At 37.5% G+C, this 19,820-nt stretch overlaps 1 protein-coding gene across 4 annotated transcripts in view; it reads right to left on the minus strand.

The window, feature by feature from the left end:
* Nucleotides 1-6,338: 6,338 nt before the first annotated feature.
* The window catches only part of SUCLA2 (succinate-CoA ligase ADP-forming subunit beta), a 53,334-nt gene continuing 39,852 nt past the window's right edge, over nucleotides 6,339-19,820 (minus strand). For all 4 annotated transcript variants that reach the window (XR_012121080.1, XM_073212647.1, XM_036996581.2 and 1 more), the window contains 2 exons: nucleotides 10,774-10,862; nucleotides 6,339-7,121 (listed from right to left, as the gene is read on the minus strand). Coding sequence is in view for 3 of the 4 variants with exons in the window: in XM_073212647.1 (XP_073068748.1) it covers nucleotides 7,047-7,121; nucleotides 10,774-10,862 (164 nt within the window). In the remaining variant the exon portion in view is untranslated. The remainder of the gene's footprint in view (nucleotides 7,122-10,773; nucleotides 10,863-19,820) is intronic.

A 19,820-nucleotide genomic window follows, 5' to 3' on the forward strand; every position in this document is an offset into this window, starting at 1 on the left:
TAAAAGACCCTAAAGACTCCACCCCAAAACTGCTAGAACTGATATTGGAATATGGCAAATTTGCAGGATACAAAACTAACACACAGATATCTGTGGCTTTCTGATACACTAACAATGAACCAACAGAAAGAGAAATCAGGTAAACATCTCCATTCAGAATTGCATCAAAAAGAATAAAATACCTTGGAATAAACCTAACCAAAGAAGTGAAAGACTTATACTCTGAAAACTACAAGTCACTCTTAAGAGAAATTAAATGGGACACTAATAAATGGAAACTCATCCCATGCTCGTGGCTAGGAAGAATTAAAATCATCAAAATGGCCATCCTGCCCAAAGCAATATACAGATTTGATGCAATCCCTATCAAACTACCAGCAACATTCTACAATGAACTGGAACAAATAATCCAAAAATTCATATGGAAACACAAAAGACCCCGAATAGCCAAAGCAATCCTGAGAAAGAAGAATAAAGTAGGGTGGATCTCACTCCCCAACTTCAAGCTCTACTATAAAGCCATACTAATCAAGACAATTTGGTACTGGCACAAGAACAAAGCCACAGACCAGTGGAACAGACTAGAGACTCCAGACATTAACCCAGACACATATCGTCAATTAATGTTTCATAAAGGAGCCATGGACATACAATGGAGAAATGACAGTCTCTTCAACAGATGGTGCTGGCAAAACTGGACAGCTACATGTACGAGAATGAAACTGGACCATTGTTTAATCCCATATCCATTCAAAATGGATCAAAGACCTGAGTGTAAGTCATGAAACCATTAAACTCTTGGAAAAAAACATAGGCAAAAACCTCTTAGACATAAACATGAGTGACCTCTTCTTGAACATATCTCCCCAGCAGCAAAAGTGAACAAGTGGGACTATATCAAGCTGAAAAGCTTCTGTGCAGCAGAAGACACCATCAATAGAACAAAAAGGAACCCTACAGTGTGGGAGAATATATTTAAAAATGACAGATCCGATAAAGGCTTGACATCCAGAATATACAAAGAGCTCACACGTCTCAACAAACATAAAACAAATAACCCAATTAAAAAATGGGCAGAGGAACTGACCAGTTCTCCAAAAAAGAAATACAGATGGCCAACAGACACATGAAAAGATTCTCCACATCGCTAATTATCAGAGAAATGCAAATTAAAACTACAATGAGGTATCACCTCACACCAGTAAGGATGGCTGCCATCCAAAAGACAAACAACAACAAATGTTGGTGAGGCTGTGGAGAAAGGGGAACCCTCCTACACTGCTGGTGGGAATGTAAATTAGTTCAACCATTGCGGAAAGCAGTATGGAGGTATATCAAAATGCTCAAAACAGACTTACCATTTGACCCAGGAATTCCACTCCTAGGAATTTACCCTAAGAATGCAGCAATCAAGTTTGAGAAAGACAGATGCACCCCTATGTTTATCGCAGCACTATTTACAATAGCCAAGAATTGGAAGCAACCTAAATGTCCATAGATAGATGAATGGATAAAGAAGATGTGGTACATATACACAATAGAATACTACTCAGCCATAAGAAGAGGGCAAATCCTACCATTTGTAGCAATATGGATGTAGCTGGAGGGTATTATGCTCAGTGAAATAAGCCAAGCAGAGAAAGAGAAATATGAAATGATTTCACTCATATGTGCAGTATAAGAACAAAGGAAAAACTGAAGGAACAAAACAGCAGTGGAATCACAGAACCCAAGAATGGACTAGCAGGTACCAAAGGGAAAGGGACTGGGGAGGATGGGTGGGTAGGGAGGGATAAGGGAGGGGAAGAAGAAGGGGGTTATTAAGATTAGCATGCATAATTGGGGGGTGTGGGAGAAAGGGGAGGGCTGTACAACACAGAGAAGACAAGTAGTGATTCTACAACATTTTATTATGTTGATGGACAGTGACTGTATAGGTGTTTATAGGGGGGACCTGGTATGGGGGAGAGCCTAGTAAACATAATATTCTTCATGTAAGTGTAGATTAATGATAACAAAAAAAAGAAAGAAAAGTGGGATTACTCCCTGATAGGATAAAACTAACTGTAAATCTACATTTAATGCATGCTTTAAATATCCTTAATTTTGATCACTTAAAGGATGTCCGATGATCAGCTATTGAGGTACATTTTTCTGATAATATTCCTTTCTCTTAAAAAAAAACAGCAGTTCCTGTGTGGTGACCTCCAATGAGTTCTACACAATGGTATAAAGGGCATATCAAAGTGTGGGCAAAGGTTCTGTTTGTCTTTATACAGAGGATCAAAGCCTAATTTGGCTACCCAGAAAATGAACTAAGATACGATATGAAGAACTTCCAACATCAGCACTCTCTGGAAGACTCATACAAGAAGATGATCATCAAAAAACCTCAACAAAGATCCAGGCACTGCTACAGCTGTAGCTGCATTCATCCCACTGGTTCCTGGACTTGCCATGGGAATGAAGAAGGAGATATCTAAGCTGGCCTGTGCATACAGTAAAACAACAAATTTCACTGGATCTATACTGTTGGAACTCAAACAAGAATTAGGAGAAGTGCAAGTTGTAGTGCTCCAAAATCTTACAACTACAGACTATCTACTGTTAAAAGAACATATGGGATGTGAACAGTTCCCAGGAATGGATTGTTTTAATTTGTCTGATTTCTCTCAGACTGTTCAAGTACAGTTGGACAATATCCATCATATCATTGATAAATTTTCACAAATGCCTAGGATGCCTAACTAGTTTTCTTGGTTTCACTGGAGATGGCTGGTAATTATAGATCTGCTTTGGTCATGTAACTGTATTCCTATTATGTTAATCTGTGTGCACAATTTAATTAGTAGATTAAAACCTATACATGCTGAAGTTACTCTACAAGAAGATATGTCAAAGAAATAATCAATTTTCCCATGTTTTCTTCTGCCTGCTACTTCTATAGCTTTTCTTCTTCCTTCCTAATTACAACGCTTAAATAGAATTCGTGCCTCATATCGAATTTACCGAGTATCATAATTCCTCCAAGTGGTAAAGATACCTCAAGACAAATGCTGAGCATAAGCTACAGGGCATAAATCTGTAAAGAAGTAAAAAGCTAACCTTTTCAAACAATATGGCCTCTCTCTCACTTACCAACTTTACATCTCCCTGTATGGCCCCGGAAGATGACTGGTTAGGCAGAGATGGGTAAGATTCCTCAAGGGAGGAACAACCTAAGACAGGCACAGTTGCAGGGGGGCCATCAGGTGAGAAATTGGGGATCAACAGAGGTGAGGCTTAGAACCTCACCCCCCATTTTGAGGGAAATCTTCTGCATCCGTGGATGTTTTAATGCCCTTGTCTAGCTTGGATTAACACATAGCCTACAGGCACATACCTGATCATCTACATTTGCTCTCTTACAACACTAAACTATGTTTTCTACCTTTATCTTGCATCTACCTACCACCTCAGCATTTTATTTAAAAATAATAATAATAATAATAATAATAATAATAATAATAATAATAATAATAATAATAATAATAAAGGGAGAAATGTGGGATCCACATATAAATCAAGTATAAAAATCAAACGAATATTCATATTTGGCCTGTTTATAGTTCATAATGCATGATCAAAACCAAGTTTCTGTGATGACTGCCCTTCTACTGTTCACCATGTAAGAACTTATTCACTATGTAAGAATTTGTTCACCATGTAAGAACTTGTTCGTTATGCCTCAGAAGATTGGAGACTGACGAAAATTAGGCTTGGGGTGGATTAATGATTGTGCATTGAGCATTGACTCCCCTATACAGAATTTTATTATTGTTAACAACCATTTGATCAATAAATATGAGAGATGCCCTCTCAAAAAGAAAAAAGAGATAAAAGTGCGGAGAGAAAGGCAGGATAGAAGCATAGCTACATATTAGCTAATGATTTTTATCTTAACCAGACTTGTTTCAAGAATTTACATATTAGGGGTGCATGAGTTTCTGTATATGTGTATTTAGAGTACTTTAATCCTTTTTTAAAAATCTCCAGGGCATGTCTACACATTTTAAATAAAAATGTATGTTCCAATAAATATTATCAGCTGGTCATCGAAATATCACCCTAAGAAGAAAAGAATTTTATCTTAAGACCATATGAATGTCAAAAAGCAAGTTAGAAAAACAGCAATGATACAGTTAATATGTAGACTAGGATGTTGGTTTACTAAAGAAGAAAATGTTAAAATAAATAATGAAGTAACAGAATAAGGTTGTTGTTTGTAGGAAAATTCCATTCTTCCTTTTGGAACTTATTAGCCAATTTCCCTAAAATGCCAGAAAGTTCTAGAGGATTTTCTTTCAAAGGTAATTGTGTGATTGACCACCTATACTTTCAAACTCTTATAATTATGATATCGGTGGAGATAAAGAAAGAAAATATATGCCTGTGATTCAGCCACTGTTTTTTTTTTCAATTTAATTTTTATCTTTGTTTCAAATATATTTTTCATCTACTCTCAATTTCTCAATCTCATTCTCTCTCTCTCCCCTAACCTCCCCCAAAGACATAGATACACACACACACACACACACACACACACACACACACACACACACACACACACTCCATTTCCACCCTTTTTCCTCTTTTGGTTCTCTTTCAGAGGCCACTCTTTTCAGTGACAAGACATCTCTGTTGGTCGTTCTTTGTGAGCACCAGCTGTGTTGTGAGAACTGTTTTGGTCTTGCTTTTCTTCATGCCTGTCAAAGGCCACAGAATGTCAGAGTCTGAAAACACAGCCTGAATCAGCATGGACCAGAGAGACCTTCAACACATCTCAATAAAACTTTCAGTGATCTTCATTTTATACACATTTCAGTTATGGATGACACACTTCATCTGAACAAAATAATACTGAATAGCACCTTGAATGAAAAGGTCTGTTCAAATAGGGATGATACAGAGAATTACATTGAACACTTTGGTTTTTTATTCTCCCTTATGAAAAAAAAAACTACTACTAAAACCCAAGAAAAATCATACATATTCTCTTTGGAAGCTCAAGTGTCCTAAAACCTTTGATTTGAAAGCCTCTGGTGACCGAAGCATTTTAAGCCATCTTGCAGAAAATTCTATTTATGTAAAAACACTTGTTAAGACTGTTTTTTCAAAGAAATGATTATTAAAGGACTTTTCTATGGAAAAAAAAAAAAAAGAACAAAGTAAAACTGAAGGAAGAAAACAGCAACATACTCACAAAACCCAAGAATGGACTAATAGTTACCAAAGGGAAAGGGACTGAGGAGGGTGGGTGGGGAGGGAGAGGGGAATAAGGGGCATTACAATTAGCACACATAATGTAGGGGGGGTGTACAGGGAAGATGGTATAGCACAGAGAAGACAAGTAGTGACTATGGAATCTTACTATGCTGATGGATAGTGATTGTACTGGGGTATGTAGTGGGGACTTGATAATGGGGGGAATCTAGTCACCACAATGTTGGCTCGTGTGATTTTATATTGACACCAAAAAAAAAAAAAAGTGAAAGGCTTGAACTTTTAATTTTAATCTTTTCTCAATTTAAAATAATTTAATAGCTTTGATTTAGTTTTTTAATGTATAGGCAGCAAAGAAGGACAAGGATCCATATACAGTATGATAGATACATGTATACTTGGTTTGAGTATATAAATATGTTCTCCATAATTTCTCTCCTTCCCTCTCCCCCCTCCACTGTCCCTTTGCCTCCCTCCCTCTCCCCACTAAATAATACCAATAGGATGAGAAAGGAGCTAAGGAAACAGAGGTACACCGAAACTTATAAACTTGCCCAAACTCATATAGATAGTAAGTAGTGCAGCCAAGATTCAAACCAGACAAACTACTTTGAAATTCTGTGCTCATAATGACTATGCAATGCTGTCTGTCATAGTATATATATATATATCTGATCACACTTTCAGAACATTAAAATAAGTGTAAGTTCTCACTCACCAGTATGGTTATAGTCTCTTACTTGGCTGAGATTTCCTTCAATAGTATTAACACTCTTAATAGTTAAATAACTGCTCTAAGCAGTGAACAAAAGATCAATATATACACACACACACACACACACACACACATATACATATACAGGGACACAAAGGATGGTACGTTTTCTTTAGAGAAGGTACCAGATGCGCACCACATAACCAGAATTCAAGTAAAATATCTATAGGAAGCTCTGTAATATGCAATGTCATGCCCCAGTACACGATCTATAAATCAGTTCTTTAGAGGTGTGTAGTACAGTGATGAACATTACCATCTACTGTGTTTATTTAAAAAAGAAAAAAACCACTAATCCAAATCACATTGGGAAATTTTTATTAACTTAAATTGACACTGTTAATTTTGTCTGACAAGTCCTTAGTAAATACACCTTAATTTAATACATACCTAAAGATTCTTATCAATACCACAGGATCATGAAGACTTGCAATTATCAGTGTTTTTAATGATTAAAATAATGTTCAAATAATAAGTTGCTTCACTGAAATACTTAAAAAGAATATTCTGGGAGTGTCTGAAAGCTCTGTTTATAAATAGTAATTGACACATTTAGTTAGGTATTTGCTGTTGAAGATAAACACTTCTTATAAAACATTGTTTTAATACATTGCTCTACTAGGAAGGCTGGTTATTAGACATATTTCTAACACTAAAGAATAAAACTTTGTCTTCATATTTATTTTATTCATAGGACTCTCATCAATGAAAAAAGCATCCAATAATAATAAACTGGCACATTGTAAATGACTTTCTGGAGGAGCGAAGAGGAAGGGTGCAACAGAAGAAACAGGTAACTGCATTACACATTCTTGATATAAACGGCCCATTCAGAACAGTAGGAATTAATGCAGACCAAATGCTTTCAGAAGCTTTTGTGCCTAGATGGCAATCACAATCCTCACACATTAAAGAGAAAGGAACAATGGTAATACAGAACAGTATTTTTTTTAACAATTATAGCACATCCTTCAGCCATAGACCTTCAGCCATCCACTGGGTTCTCAGATCAGATTGGTAACTGAAATTTCACATCCACCTGGGCTTGCTTGGCTAAGGTCACTATTTCAGAAAGTTTTACAACCTGAAAGAAAAAAAACAAAAAAGCATCTTTGTCTTAATTTCCACAAACCATAAAATTAAAACTATTGGTCAATGTGAAATTAATTCATGTCCAATCTTTTTCACTTAAAACACCTGTACTATTCCGACATTGTTATGAATCACTCCACACTCCTAGAAGCATTTGGCACCCCTGAAGGACTATCAAGTCTGATACTCTTCCTAACCCATACTTCAATTCTGTAACTTCTGATTTTATAAATATTATATATATTATAGTATTACATTATAATTGTATATTTTATATAAGCAGTCAATAAATTATTATACTAATTATATAATGCTATATTTTTATATATTTTATATATATATGTATAGATCAGAAGGTATTGAATAATATATATACTCTCACACACACATATATATCTGATACATACCTCTTTTTTATTGCCTAAAGTTCATCTACCTTAAAGTCAGAAGCAATTATCTTAATTGGATAGTATACAATAAAAAGCACATTGAAATAAATACAAGATTGTCTTTAAAAATGTATACAATCTTAACTTAAAATACTGGAATAGGAGTTTGGGTTTGGGAATCAGTTATTTCACTTTCTGTCAGTTCAGTATATTAACAATTATTAACCTGAATTCCAATGTTCTTTCTATAATATGTTTGAGAATAGCCAGCTGGTACCATGCAGAATATCATACAAATTAAATATGTCTAAAACCAAATAAAAAATTCAGCTTCTCTCCTCCTCAGTGGTAAGATAAGGTTTTAAAGTCAGGCACCTTTGGTTCAAGTCCCACTCTAATCCTTATGACATGTGATCTTGAATTAATTTATTTAGCCTGTGATTCCTCATTTATAAAGAGATTATATAATCAAGCTGCATGCAGAATAAATACTTAGTAAATGGTAGCAGTTGCTAATATTATCATCATCATATTATTACTATTATCATCATGACTTCCATAATCTCCAAAGTTGGTAGAAAACCACTACAGTCACAACTTAATTCAACTTCTTTCATGCTCTATTTGATCAAGGTCCTGTTGATTCTTCTCCTTTTTTGTCCACAAAGCTTTTCTTAACCCAGGCTCTCATTGCAAATAAGCATATTTTCAGAGAGAAGTTATAACCTATCATTAACCTCACCTCACCTCACATCTAATTATTGCACTAGCCAGACTCCTACTATTGCTCACTCTCTTTCATTCAACAATTCATCCTACATCTCAAAGTTAAAACAGGCTTTCTGAAACGTTTTCTCCCTTATCAAATCTTCATTTAAACTCAGGATTGAGTATAAGTTCCTTTGTCTCCAATAGTTGTATTTTATTTACTTGTAGGTTATTTCACAAAGTATGTCCCAATTAAGGACCTAAGACCTACATTATTCTTATGAAATGATATCACATTAACTCAGCAAATCTCAAAAGCATATTATTCATTAGACCATATAGCTCCAAAGAGTATTACATGAAACATGTGTAAACACAAATGGGAAAGAATCAAAAGTTCTAATTAAAAAAATCTCTATTATCTACTATGGAGTGGGCTCCAAGATACATTGTTAAGTAAAAGAAATAAGGTAAAGTATATAATATGGGAAAGTAGAGACGTGTGTGTGTGTGTGTGTGTGTATACACACACATGCATATGAATGTATGTATACTTACATACATATATATATATATATATACACATACATACACACATTATTTGCTTGTTTTTAAAAAAGTGGAAGGATAAACCAAAAGCTTCTTTAAAAAAATAGCAAACCTGATTGCCTATGGGGAAAGAAAAAAACAGGAAAAGATATAAAAGCCAGATTCTTTGAATATACCTTGTTTTATTGTTTTGGAATCACATAAAGTTTTATGTAACATAAATTTTAAAATCCAGTAAGTTGTGGGAAATACTCCAAAGGATAGAAAGGACTGTACATATAATTCTTAACCTGCTTTCAGTAGCCATATTTTGGCACTGCTACTGTAAAACTGTCTGTACTGAGAGACAATGCAAATGTGTATTTATGTTAGCACAGCATGGGAGAAAGAAGGAACATATCGGCAAGAAAAAACTGTACTCTGGATTTACACTGGAAATATCAGTATGTGCTCATGTATTTACCTCTTTAAAAACTATGTATTTTCCTAGATTAGACACTTAAAAAGCCTAGAAACAACAAACAATTCACTAGCTAACTCAACCCAGTAGTGTCCAAGCTGAGATCTCTAAATACCGTTTGGTTGACTCCAAGTTTGGAGGAAGGAATGTAAAGATGAGCCTGAAACATCTCATCGTACCTAAAAGCATATCACAGGGCATATGAGAAGGACTCAAGAGCAAATTTGAAGAGGTTCCACTGACCAAAGGTGGAATAATTTGAGCTCAATAAGTTAACTGAAACAGACTGAGCCATATCAAATATATTTAAATCCATAAGTTCAAAATAGCATGTGCACATGTACACACACACACACCCCTAAGAAGGAAAAATAAGACATTAAGACATAAAAAAGCCTAAGTCACTATGTAGAACATAATAGAACAAACTCTTATTTTGAAAACTGATCAAAAGCAAAGAATCAAGTAATTATCCTGCTCTTCCTATACAAAATGTATAACAAATAGCTGATACCAAATGGCTGGTATCCATGTATTTCATGTAACAAATAATGACAGAATTAGATTATCACCACTTTGCATAAATAAAATATGGGATCTAAGCTATGACTGTCAATAACTGCTAATATCACACAAAAACTCTTTTTTGTAAAATTACATATGAATAAAGCTGTTTCTAAAAATATATGTAGAATGCATGCATGTGTGTGTGTCTGTGTGTTTGTGAAATACATAAGCATCAGATTTAATGTAATCTGACATCAATTATATAACTCCTTATGGAAATACACATTAACTATAAAATATTCTTGCTCCCTGCTCCCCAAAATTAAATATGAATATGGTCAAGCCTGTAGACTGAAATACCAGTGTACAAGAAATACAGGGAACAGAGGAACCTAGTAAATGATATCCCAGGGATATAATCATTAAAACCCATACAATGGGTAACACTCCAAGACCATCACCCTGTTTTTTAACATTACACTTCAGAAAAGAAAAAAAAAAGCAATGGAGAATCTAAAGATTAAGAGAATTTAGTGACATACAGACCAACTGCAATGCATAGACTTATTTTGAGCCTAATACTAACAAAGAATATTTGAGAGATAAATATTATCTAGACAAAAAATATTTGAATCAGGGAAATTTCAACACTGACTAGATGCTATTTTGTAAAATAAAAACATAATACCACCAACCCACCTGAAATAAATAACAGTAATTCCTTTATATAATTATCAATACCTTTACTTTTATAGATACATGATAACATGTATGTAATGATATAATGTTTGGTATTTGCTTCAAAATAACCAAGGGCAAGGAAGAGAGAAGGTAAGAATACAGATGGACAAGATTAGGCATGAGTTGATAACTTTAAGATGGGTGATAGGTATAAGGGATTCAAATATTCCTAATATTTAGCTGAAATACTAATTATTAACAATACTAGCTTGTTCCTTTTAGAATCTAAGTGTTTATAAATCCCTTATACACTCTGAAAACTTGTCCTTAGATTAACAGAGACTATTTACCATTTTAGCAGCTTCATCCAAGTCATCACAAGCAAGAATTTTAAGTCCACTGTCTGCTATCAGTGCTTTAGCATCATCAACTCGTGTACCTAGAAATGATTTATGCAAACATAAAGATGTTTTAAATATCTATACAAAATCATTTAAAATATTTGTCATAATATGCTACAAGTATGAAATTTCTACATAGGAGTACTTCCAACATTTAATATAAATGTTTCTAAACCAAAGAATATACTGTAAAAGTCTAGAGTTACCTCATGAAACATTTTGCTCTATCATATCAATGGTAATTCAGGAAATTCAGAATTAAAAAAAAACACAATAAATAATATATCAAGTCATACCACATAAAATTATAAACAATTTTGCCCAAATGCTAGAAACTTTTTTAAAACCCACTTTTAAAAAAATTTCCTATTCTACAATAATTTTATTTAAAAGATAAGCTATGGAGGCGGAGCCAGGATGGCGGCGTGAGTAGAGCAGTGGAAATCTCCTCCCAAAAACACATAGAGCTATGAAAATATAACAAAGAAAAATCTTCCTAAAATAGAGACCACAGGACAAAGGACAACATCCAGACCACGTCCACACCTGCAAGAACCCAGCGCCTTGCGAAGGGGGTAAGAGACAAGCCCCGGCCTGGCGGGACCTGAGTGCCCCTCCCCCCGGCTCCCAGCAGGTGGAAAGAAACCGGAGCGGTTTTTTCTTTGGTGAGTGATTTTGGAAGCCTTAAAGGGACAGGGCCCCCGTTGCTAGGTAGGCAGGGTGGCAGGACGGGTGAGCGGGTGCCTGGGACCAGCGCCTGAGGACAAAGAATATCCCGCATTTTTCCCTGCGGGACCGGTGGGCGAGTGCCTGAGACCAGCACCTGAGGACGGAGGAAATCGCGCGTTTCTCCCCTTTTTTTTTTCCCTTTTTGGCGAGCGCTTTTTGGAAGCCTTAAAGGGACAAGGACCCCGGTGCTAGGGAGGCAGGGCGACGGGACTGGTGAGCAGGTGCCTGGGACCGGCGCCTGAGGACAAAGAATATCACGCGTTTTTCCCTTTTTTTTCTTTTTGGAGAGCACTTTTTGGAAGCCTTAAAGGGACAGGGACCTCGGTGCTAGGGAGGCAGGGGGCGGGACTGGTGAGCAGGTGCCTGGGACTGGCGCCTGAGGACAAAGAATATCCCGCGTTTTTCCCTGCGGGACCGGTGGGCGGGTGCCTGAGACCAGCACCTGAGGACGGAGGAAATGACGCGTTTTTCCCGTTTTTTCTCTTTTTGGCGAGTGGTTTTTGGAAGCCTTAAAGGGACAGGGACTCCGGTGCTAGGGAGGCAGGGCGGTGGGACTGGTGAGCAGGTGCCTGGGACCGGCGCCTGAGGACAAAGAATATCGCGCGTTTTTCCCTGCAGGAATGGTGGGCAGGTGCTTTTTGGAAGCCTTGAAGGGACAGGGACCCTGCTGCTAGGGAGACAGGGAAGCAGGACCAGTGAGCGGGTGCCTGGCACCGGCGCCTGAGGACAAAAAAAAAATCGCATGTTTTTTCCGTTTTGTTTTTTTCTTTTCTGTTCCCTCTCTCATTGTTGCTGTTGTTGTTTTGGTTTGGAGAGTGCTTTTTGGAAGTCTTAAAGGGGCAGGACAGGTCACTTAGACCAGAGGCAGGGAATCTGGGGATCTCTGGGCACTCTAACCCCCTAGGCAGCAGGGACCACAGAGGCCCATTACAGAGATAAATAGCCTCCCGGCCGCTCCCCCTCCAATGGGACGCCACCATTTTGGAGGAGCAGCCCCAGGCAGGCCACACCCACAGCAACAGTGGAGATAAACCCCATAGCAACCGGGCAGGAAGCAGAAGCCCTGTCTGCACACAACTGCCCAGCACAAGCCACTAGAGGTCGCTATACTCCCAGGAGAGGAAGGCCACAAACCAACAAGAAGGGAAGCTCTTGCAGCGGTCACTTGTACCAGCTCTGCAAACTATCTCTATCACCATGAAAAGGCAAAACTACAGGCAGACAAAGATCACAGAGATAACACCTGAGAAGGAGACAGACCTAACCAGTCCTCCTGAAAAAGAATTCAAAATAAAAATCATGAACATGCTGACAGAGATGCAGAGAAAAATGCAAGAGCAATGGGATGAGATGCAGAGAAAAATGCAAGAGCAGTGGGATGAAGTCTGGAAGGAGATCACAGATGTCAGGAAGGAGATCACAGAAGTGAAACAATGCCTGGAAGGATTTATAAGCAGAATTGAAAAGATGCAAGAGGCCATTGAAGGAATAGAAGCCAGAGAACAGGAACATATAGAAGCTGACATAGAGAGAGATAAAAGGATCTCCAGGAATGAAACAACACTAAGAGAACTATGTGACCAAGCCAAAAGGAATAATATTCATATTATAGGGATACCAGAAGAAGAAGAAAGAGGAAAAGGGATAGAAAGTCTCTTTGAAGAAATAATTGCTGAAAACTTCCCCAAACTGGGGGAGGAAATAATCAAACAGACCATGGAATTACACAAAACCCCCAACAGAAAGGATCCAAGGAGGACAACACCAAGACACATAGTAATTAAAATGGCAAGGATCAAGGACAAGGAAAGAGTTTTAAAGGCAGCTAGAGAAAAAAAGGTCACCTATAAAGGAAAACCCATCAGGCTAACATCAGACTTCTCGACAGAAACCCTACAGGCCAGAAGAGAATGGCATGATATACTTAATGAAATGAAACAGAAGGGCCTTGAACCAAGGATACTGTATCCAGCACGACTATCATTTAAATATGATGGCGGGATTAAACAATTCCCAGACAAGCAAAAGCTGAGGGAATTTGCTTCCCACAAACCACCTCTACAGGGCATCCTACAGGGACTGCTCTAGATGGGAGCACCCCTAAAAAGAGCACAGAACAAAACACACAACATATGAAGAATGGAGGAGGAGGAATAAGAAGGGAGAGAAGAAAAGAATCTCCAGACAGTGTATATAACAGCTCAATAGGCGAGCTAAGTTAGGCAGTAAGATACTAAAGAAGCTAACCTTAAACCTTTGGTAACCACAAATCTAAAGCCTGCAATGGCAATAAGTACATATCTCTCAATAGTCACCCTAAATGTAAATGGACTTAATGCACCAATCAAAACACATAGAGTAATAGAATGGATAAAAAAGCAAGACCCATCTATATGCTGCTTACAAGAAACTCACCTTAAACCCAAAGATAAGCATAGACTAAAAGTCAAGGGATGGAAAAACATATTTCAGGCAAACAACAGTGAGAAGAAAGTAGGGGTTGCAGTACTAGTATCAGACAAAATAGACTTCAAAACAAAGAAAGTAACAAGAGATAAAGAAGGACACTACATAATGATAAAGGGCTCAGTCCAACAAGAGGATATGAACATTCTAAATATATATGCACCCAATACAGGAGCACCAGCATGTGTGAAGCAAATACTAACAGAACTAAAGAGGGAAATAGACTGCAATGCATTCATTGTAGGAGACTTCAACACACCACTCACCCCAAAGGATAGATCCACCGGGCAGAAAATAAGTAAGGACACACAGGCACTGAACAACACACTAGAACAGATGGACCTAATAGACATCTATAGAACTCTACATCCAAAAGCAACAGGATATACATTCTTCTCAAGTGCACATGGAACATTCTCCAGAATAGACCACATACTAGCTCACAAAAAGAGCCTCCTAAATTCCAAAATATTGAAATTCTACCAAACAATTTTTCAGACCACAAAGGTATAAAAGTAGAAATAAATTCTACAAAGAAAACAAAAAGGCTCACAAACACATGGAGGCTTAACAACATGCTACTAAATAATCATTGGATCAATGAAAAAATCAAAATAGAGATCAAGGAATATATAGAAACAAATGACAACAACACTAAGCCCGAACTTCTGTGGGACGCAGCAAAAGCAGTCTTAAGAGGAAAGTATATAGCAATCCAGGCACACTTGAAGAAGGAAAAACAATCCCAAATGAATAGTCTAACATCACAATTATCAAAACTGGAAAAAGAAGAACAAATGAGGCCTAAAGTCAGCAGAAGGAGGGACATAATAAAGATCAGAGAAGACATAAACAAAATTGAGAAGAATAGAACAATAGCAAAAATCAACGAAACCAAGAGCTGGTTCTTCGAGAAAATAAACAAAATAGATAAGCCTCTAGCCTAACTTATTAAGAGAAAAAGAGAATCAACATAAATCAACAGAATCAGAAATGAGAATGGAAAAATCACGACAGACTCCACAGAAATACAAAGAATTATTAAAGACTACTATGAAAACCTATATGCCAACAAGCTGGAAAACCTAGAAGAAATGGACAACTTCCTAGAAAAATACGACCTCCCAAGACTGACCAAGGAAGAAACACAAAAGTTAAACAAACCAATTACGAGCAAAGAAATTGAAACAGTAATCAAAAAACTACCAAAGAACAAAACCCCAGGGCCGGACAGATTTACCTCAGAATTTTATCAGACACACAGAGAAGACATAATACCCATTCCCCTTAAAGTGTTCCAAAAAATAGAAGAAGAGGCAATACTCCCAAACTCATTCTATGAAGCCAACATCACCCTAATACCAAAACCAGGCAAAGACCCCACCAAAAAAGAAAATTACAGACCAATATCCCTGACGAATGTATATGCAAAAATACTCAATAAAATATTAGCAAACAGAATTCAACAGTATGTCAAAAGGATCATACACCATGACCAAGTGGGGTTCATCCCAGGGATGCAAGGATGGTAAACATTCGAAAATCCATCAACATCATCCACCACATCAACAAAAAGGAAGACAAAAACCACATGATCATCTCCATAGATGCTGAAAAAGCATCTGACAAAATTCAACATCCATTCATGATAAAAACTCTGAGCAAAATGGGAATAGAGGGCAAGTACCTCAACATAATAAAGGCCATATATCATAAACCCACAGCCAGCATTATACTGAACAGCCAGAAGCTGAAAGCATTTCCTCTGAGATCAGGAACCAGACAGGGATACCCACTCTCCCCACTGTTATTTAACATAGTACTGGAGGTCCTAGCCACGGCAATCAGACAAAACAAAGAAATACAAGGAATCCAGATTGGTAAAGAAGAAGTTAAACTGTCACTATTTGCAGATGATATGATACTGTACATAAAAAACCCTAAAGACTCCACTCCAAAACTGCTAGAACTGATATCGGTATATGGCAAAGTTGCAGGATACAAAATTAACACACAGAAATCTGTAGCTTTCCTATACACTAACAATGAATCAATAGAAAGAGAAATCAGGAAAACAATTCCATTCACCATTGCATCAAAAAGAATAAAATACCTAGGAATAAACCTAACCAAAGAAGTGAAAGACTTATACTCTGAAAACTACAAGTCACTCTTAAGAGAAATTAAATGGGACACTAATAAATGGAAACTCATCCCATGCTCATGGCTAGGAAGAATTAATATCGTCAAAATGGCCATCCTGCCCAAAGCAATATACAGATTTGATACAATCCCTATCAAATTACCAGCAACATTCTTCAATGAATTGGAACAAATAATTCAAAAATTCATATGGAAACACCAAAGACCCCGAATAGCCAAAGCAATCCTGAAAAAGAAGAATAAAGTAGGGGGGATCTTACTCCCCAACTTCAAGCTCAACTACAAAGCCATAGTAATCAAGACAATTTGGTACTGGCACAAGAACAGAGCCACAGACCAGTGGAACAGATTAGAGACTACAGAAATTAACCCAAACATATATGGTCAATTAATATTTGATAAAGGAGCCATGGACATACAATGGCAAAATGACAGTCTCTTCAACAGATGGTGCTGGCAAAACTGGACAGCTACATGTAGGAGAATGAAACTGGACCACTGTCTAACCCCATATAAAAAGGTAAACTGAAAATGGATCAAAGACCTGAATGTAAGTCATGAAACCATTAAACTCTTGGAAAAAAACATAGGCAAAACCTCTTAGACATACACATGAGTGACCTCTTCTTGAACATATCTCCCCGGGCAAGGAAAACAACAGCAAAAATGAGCAAGTGGGAATACATTAAGCTGAAAAGCTTCTGTACAGCGAAAGACACCATCAATAGAACAAAAAGGAACCCTACAGTATGGGAGAATATATTTGAAAATGACAGATCCGATAAAGGCTTGACATCCAGAATATATAAAGAGCTCACATGCCTTAACAAACAAAAAACAAATAACCCAATTAAAAAATGGGCAGAGGAACTGAACAGACAGTTCTCTAAAAAAGAAATACAGATGGCCAACAGACATGAAAACATGCTCCACATCGCTAATTATCAGAGAAATGCAAATTAAAACTACAATGAGGTATCACCTCACACCAGTAAGGATAGCTGCCATCCAAAAGACAAACAACAACACATGTTGGCGAGGCTGTGGAGAAAGGGGAACCCTCCTACACTGCTGGTGGGAATGTAAATTAGTTCAACCATTGTGAAAGCATTATGGAGGTTCATCAAAATGCTCAAAACAGACCTACCATTTGACCCAGGAATTCCACTCCTAGGAATTTACCCTAAGAACGCAGCAATCAAGTTTGAGAAAGAGAGATGCACCCCTATGTTTATTGCAGCACTATTTACAATAGCCAAGAATTGGAGGCAACCTAAATGTCCATCGGTAGATGAATGGATAAAGAAGATGTGGTACATATACACAATGGAATACTACTCAGCCATAAGAAGTGGAAAAATCCAACCATTTGCAGCAACATGGATGGAGCTGGAGAGTATTATGCTCAATGAAATAAGCCAAGCGGAGAAAGAGAAATACCAAATGATTTCACTCATCTGAGGAGTATAGGAACAAAGGAAAAACCGAAGGAACAAAACAGCAGCGGAATTACAGAACCCAAAAATGGACTAACAGTTACCAAAGGGAAAGGGACTGGGGAGGATGGGTGGGTAGGGAGGGATAAGGGGGGGTAAGAAGAAGGGGGGTATTAAGATTAGCATGCATGGGGGGTGGGGGAGAAAGGGGAGGGTGGGCTGCACAACACAGAGAGGACAAGTAGTGACTCTACAACATTTTGCTAAGCTGATGGACAGTAACCATAATGTGGTTGTTAGGGAGGACCTGATATAGGGGAGAGCATAGTAAACATAGTATTCTTCATGTAAGTGTAGATTAAAAATTAAAAAAAAAAAAAAGAAAGAAAGAAAAGGGGGATTACTCCTTGATAGGATAAAACTATTGGTAAATCAAAGATCAACGCATGCTTTAAATATCCTTAATATTGATCACTTAAAGGGTGTCAGATGATCAGCTATGGAGGTACTCTTTTCTGATAATATTCCTTTCTCTTAATAAAAAAAAAAAAAAAAGCAGTTACTGTGTGCTGACCTCCAATGAGTTCTGCACAGTGGTACAGAGGGCATGTCAAAGTGTGGGCAAAGGGTCTGTTGGGTTTCTATGCAGAAGTTCAAGGCCTAGCTTGGATACCTAGAAAATGAAGTAAGATACGATATGAGGAGGAGCTTCCGGCATCAGCACTCACTGGAGGACTTGTGCCGGGGGATGATCATCAAAAAGCCTCCACAGGGATCCGGACGATGCTGCGGTTGTGGCTGCATCCAGCCCACCGTCTCCTGGACTTGCCATAGGAATGAGGAGGGAGATGTCTAGGCTGGCATGTGCATACAGTGAGACAACGAATTTGACCGGATCTGTACTGTTGGAACTCAACCAGGAGTTGGGAGGGGTGCAAGTTGTAGCACTCCAAAATCTCATGACTATAGACTATCTACAGTTAAAAGAACATATGGGATGTGAACAGATCCCAGAAATGGGCTGCTTTAATTTGTCTGATTGTTCATGTACAGTTGGACAATATCCATCATATCATAGATAAATTTTCACAAATGCCTAGGGTGCCTAAATGGTTTTCTTGGCTTCACTGGAGATGGATGGTAATTATAGATTTGCTTTGTTTATGTCACCATATTCCTATTATGTTAATATGTGTGTGCAAATTAGTTAGTAGTTTAAAACCCATACATACTTAAGGTACTATACAAGAAGATATGTCAAAGAAATAATCAATCCTCCCATGTTTCCTTCATATGCTACATCTATAGCTTTTCTTCTTCCTTCCTAATTACAACCCTTAAATAGAATTCGTGCCTCATATCGAATTTACCGAGTATCATAATTCCTCCAGGTGGTAAAGATACCTCGAGACAAGTGCTGGGCATAGAAGCCACAGGGCATAAATCTGCAAAGAAGTAAAAAGCTAACCTTTTCAAACAATATGGCTTCTCTCTCATTTACCAACTTTACATTTCCCTGTATGGCCCCAGAAGATGACTGGTTAGCCAGAGACGGGTAAGATTCCTCAAGGGAGGAACAACCTAAGACAGGCACAGTCGCAGGGGGGCCATCAGGTGAGAATTTGGGAATCAACAGAGGTGAGGCTCAGAACCTCACCCCCCCCTGCTTTGAGAGAAATCTTCTGCATCCATGGATGTCTTGCTGCCCTTGTCTAGCCTGGATTAATACTTAGTCCATAGGCACACACCTGATCATCTGATCATCTAAATTTGCCCTCTTACAGCACTAAACTATGTTTTCTACCTTTATCTTGCATCTACCTACCACTTCAGCATTTTATTAAAAATAAAAATAATAACAATAATAGAGGGAGAAATGTGGGATCAACATATAAATCAAGTACAAAAATCAAACGAATATTCATATTTGACCTGATTGTTTATAGGTCATAATGCGTGATCAAAACCGAAAGTTTCTGTGATGAATGCCCTTGTACTGTTCACCATGTAAGAATTTATTCACTATGTAAGAATTCGTTCACCATGTAAGAACTTTTTCGTTATGCTTCAGAAGATTGGAGACTGACGAGAATTAGGCTTGAGATGGATTAATGATTGTACATTGAGCATTGACCCCCCTATACTGAATTTTATTGTTGTTAACAACCATTTGATCAATAAATATGAGAGATGCCCTCTCAA

The sequence above is a fragment of the Manis javanica genome, chromosome 9 (assembly GCF_040802235.1).
Source record: "Manis javanica isolate MJ-LG chromosome 9, MJ_LKY, whole genome shotgun sequence".
Taxonomy (NCBI): Eukaryota; Metazoa; Chordata; class Mammalia; order Pholidota; family Manidae; genus Manis; species Manis javanica.